We start from the raw sequence: 4,425 nt of genomic DNA, 5'->3' as shown, positions 1-4,425 counted from the left end.
TTTCCTATTGTGAGCTAAATGACCCTACCCTTAGATTGTAAGCTCTTCTGGGCAGGATTCTCTCTTTTGTTTTGTGAGTCTTTACTGTGGTCAGCATCATGAAGCCAATCCTAAGCAATGACACACACCTGTCAATGGAGCACATGCATGTAGACAGGCTGTTGTAGTTTAAAGGAAAGAAGTTAAAAATCAGTGAAAAACAAACAAAAAAACATTAAAATTATTGTTTGTTAGTTAAGGTTATTTTGTGTTTGTTTTTAATGCACATAGCTACAAATAAACATTAATTAGGATGTCATGGAAACTGCATGAGAAAGTTGCACCTTTGTATAGTATTTTGGACATATTTATAAAAAATTTATCAGAACGTATAATGAAAAAATAACTGATTTGAGGACCTTGGCATATTTTTAATTTGATTTTTTAATTTTCTTGATGTGTACGACAGGAAACTGTCAGGCAATATTGCTCATTTTAAGGAAAAGGAGAGGTAAATGCTATATGTTTGTCATTTCAAATGAAACCCTTTAAGTGTATTTAAAAATAATAATTTATTAGGCATGTAAACATGAAAATAAAAGCTGCTATACAAATAGCTTGTTAGCTACAAGACAGTTTTTAAATCTGTTTAGCAGTTTAAGCTAGGAAATGGATTATAGAAACCATACCCAAATCTCGGAGATATTTCTTCTTGGATTCCCAACAATCTTCAAACTCAACAGTCTTTTGTTTGTCCTGCTCCTTGTTATTTACTTGATGACAATTAATGGAAATTTCTTGATTATCACCTTGGTAGCCAACAACAAAAAGCTTCATTCTCCCATGTACTTCTTCCTCACCCAGTTGTCTGTATCGGACATCCTACTGACCATGGATGTTGTCCCCAACACACTTACCAGTGTAATAAATGGGGGGATTGTTATGTCGCTTGCTGGGTGTATCACTCAGTTTTATATCTTTGGTGCTTCCGAATCCTTAGAATGTTTCATATTGACGGTGATGGCTTATGACAGGTACCTGGCCATCTGTAGACCCCTCAGATATTCCTCAATTATGAAATATCCCTTGTTCTTGTACATGATCCTTCTTTCATGGCTGCTGGGCTTTTCCTTTATTTTAGTAACCTTGATAATGATATCTACTTTAGACTTTTGTGGGCCTAATGTCATCGATCATTTCTTCTGTGATATGGATCCCATCCTGGAATTGTCCTGTTCGGAAACATACTCTGTTCGCTTGGAGGCTCTTTTACTTAGCATACCTGTGATGGTCCTTCCTCTAATGATGACCCTGGCATCCTATGGTTGTATTGTTCAAGCGATCCTCAAAATCGCCTCCAAAACTGGACGATGGAAATCCTTTTCTACCTGCAGTTCCCATCTGACTGTGGTCTGCATGTTCTATGGAACTCTTATTGGAATTTACATGCTTCCTACAAACAGTTTATCTTCAATGAAAACTAAAGTTATTTCTCTTTTGTATACTGTGGTCACACCAATGCTTAACCCTATTATATACAGTCTAAGAAATAAAGATATCAAGCAAGCTGTAAAAAGTATGCTAATGTCTAAAAAAATTGTACCATAAATGAAGGAAAGTACGTAAATTCCATAGGCAGTCATATCATGGCAAGAAAATTGGTTTATAAAAAGTATTATAGACCCTATGGTTTTCAAGAGTTATTTGTTTCTTTTTTTTTAATTTTATAAATTTATTTTTATTTTTTTAGAAAATATTAAAGTAAAATGTAGGATTGTGTTAGTATTTTTTATAGAATGTTGATTTCGCTGCTAATTCACCCTCTCAATTGGAAACTCGAAAATGAATCCCAACAACAAATAAATAGCCTAATTTTACATAAGTTTGAAACTATATACTTTATATATAAGTTGCCTGAATAGTGGAGTTTTAAGCTGCTTGTGTCTTTTATTTTTTCACCTGGGGCTGGTGGTCTCTTTAGAACAGGAAGATGCTCAGACCAGGCACTTGTTCCCCTCCCTGGATATTTGACTGACAGGCCCCAGGGAAGGTTTATGGAGGTGGCTAGTAAATTACGATCTGCCCACCTCTGGACAGAGAGGTTGTATTGTGACATGGAATAGCAGAAGTACATACAATGGTGGCATGTTCTGTAAGCTTTGGTTCTGGCAAATACATTAGGCACCACTAGAGTAGATCCTTTAAAGGTGACTCTCCTCATTTCCCCACTTTTCTTCATTACTTTACTTAAGTCCCTTTATGAAGATATCTATACCCATGAGAAATACAAACATGCTTCACTGTCTATTCAAAGGACATTACACTGGAAGACTTTTTAAAAATAATTCCTATTAGCCAGTGGTGAGATAGAGGTCCTGATTTATTAAAGCTCTCCAAAGCTGGAGTTAATACACTTTCATCAGTGAAGCTGGTTGATCCAGCTAACCTGGAATGGATTTCTTCAAAGTTAGTTGCTATTCGTTAGGAATTGTTAGTAATCCTGGACCAGATCCATTCCAGGTTTTCTGTATCATACAGCTTCACAGATGAAAGTGTATCCCCTCCAGCCTTGGAGAGCTTTAATAAATCAGGCCCAGAGTCTTGCAAATGGCAGATAGGGCTAATAGTTATTTACAACCCTTTTATTTTAGCTTGGGTATTCTGGATGCCACGGATTATTCTTCTGGAGTGTCATTCCTTTAGCTCAGGCCTCCCAAAGACAAAAGAGGAACACAAATCTGGCCATTTAATCGTGTAACTTACATTTTTGCAGAATCCTATTAAGAAACCTGTTTACCAAAATTTCCTTTAGGAGCTATTTCCTCATGAAGCCCAACTACAACATTGGTGTGGGTGTGTTATTGGTCCAGTCCCAAAAAGGGTCTTCAATGGTTGGAGAACCCAAAACTAGCAGCTTCAGTGAGGGGGTGTTGCATCTCCAAATATAAAGAGGCATTATGATGATTTAAAAAAGCATTAAAAATGGTTTCTCATTAAGATTACTAAAGATCATGGTCACTGGATAAAAAGTGACATTTGGAAAACACTGAATCAAAGAATGGGAAAACCCTACAGAATAGGTCAATAAAAATTCCAGGATCTATATTTTATTTAATGCACATTAGAAATAAGAAGTCCCAACCTGAAAGGACTAAAACGACCTAAACTTAAAAACAAAAAAACACCAGGAGAGTACTATTTGACAAAAAGACAAATGCAATGGAGGGTAAATACAGAACAAGGTTCATAGACTTGCAATGAGGGGGATGACGTCAGTGGTCAAACCAGCAAGTCTTCTGGCTTGGCTGGGTAAGACTTGTCTACTGAAGTTTAAAGAAAGTGCTAGAAGCTGTAGGAGTTGGGAGTAAGGTAAGTTTTAGTATGGTTCTATCATACCCTAAACAAAATGAGTATTCACCCCTTGCGATGGGGAGAAAGAACCACGGCAAAGGTTACAAATATTTATTTCTAGCTTCCAGCTTTAAAGCAAACTCTAACCTAAAAGGCAAGACCCATTCATTGCACCAGACAATGTATCACATATCTTAGATAGTTGTAAAAAAAAGAATGGACTCACGAAATAGGTTGGAAAATATACTCATCTTACCTCTAATATTGGAGAGAGTGACAGCCCAGCAGTGTATTCCTATTGGATTTGGAATCGTATCCATTCCCAGAACATCACAGGAAGGAATGTGATGGGACGCTCATCTAGACAATGCTGAAAGGAGCTGGGTGAAAAAACTTAGAAAATTTTACCCCAGCAAACGTAACCTAAAAGCAAAGGAAAAGATTGGGTCTCATAAACCAACATTTCAGAGCTCAAAGGATCCCTTTCTAAAAGATGATGAAATGTGTATCTATCCCGCCACCTCCTAAACTTATGTCATTTCCTCTGCTGGCTGGGTTAAATTTTCCGGGGTAATTTGGCTCCTCCACGTATCATGTACTTGCAAACTTATTTGTATTTTTGTATACTTTTGTAACTTTATTATATAGCAACTAATTTCTGTCTTTATTGTACACTGTTGCTGTATCTGAGTTTGATACTACTCCATGTACATTTATAAAAATACAATTACTCTGTTTGCTGAACTTACTCTTAATTGCTTACAAAATTGTGATTAATATTTGGGTGTAGGGCACGCACCATATTTTGGGAATAGACTTCATTTTGTGCAATTAAGAAAAAAATGGGTTACATTGTGCTGCTGTTTCCTTCTAAGCTAAATTGAAAACCTTGTGCAAGCTTCCATACTTTCTTCCTTCCCTGCATGTTTCTCCTTCTCTCAATCTGCCCATGTACCATTTATCTCTCGTTTATTCATCCCACCTTCTTTTTTACCATACCTTTTCCTCATTGGTGGATCTTTGGCCCTTATCCCCCATTTTCTCACAACCTGTTCCCTTTAATATCAATTCCTTCCTGGTCCTTCCACTCCTACC

General features: G+C 36.7%; 1 protein-coding gene across 1 annotated transcript; it reads left to right on the top strand.

The window, feature by feature from the left end:
• The first annotated feature begins 648 nt into the window (after positions 1–648).
• LOC140322033 (olfactory receptor 11L1-like) lies at positions 649–1,587 on the top strand. Its single transcript, XM_072398690.1, has one exon. It carries the CDS (start codon positions 649–651, stop codon positions 1,585–1,587), a length of 939 nt encoding a protein of 312 aa, XP_072254791.1.
• Positions 1,588–4,425: the final 2,838 nt, after the last annotated feature.

The sequence above is a fragment of the Pyxicephalus adspersus genome, chromosome 2 (assembly GCF_032062135.1).
Source record: "Pyxicephalus adspersus chromosome 2, UCB_Pads_2.0, whole genome shotgun sequence".
NCBI classification, from domain to species: Eukaryota; Metazoa; Chordata; class Amphibia; order Anura; family Pyxicephalidae; genus Pyxicephalus; species Pyxicephalus adspersus.
The sequence above is the reverse complement of the archived record's forward strand: the minus strand, read 5'-3'. Positions and strand labels throughout refer to the sequence as shown.

Bases quoted from the DNA above. Each gene is read 5' to 3' on its own strand.
- LOC140322033 (XM_072398690.1), top strand. From the start codon at position 649: ATGGATTATAGAAACCATACCCAAATCTCGGAGATATTTCTTCTTGGA.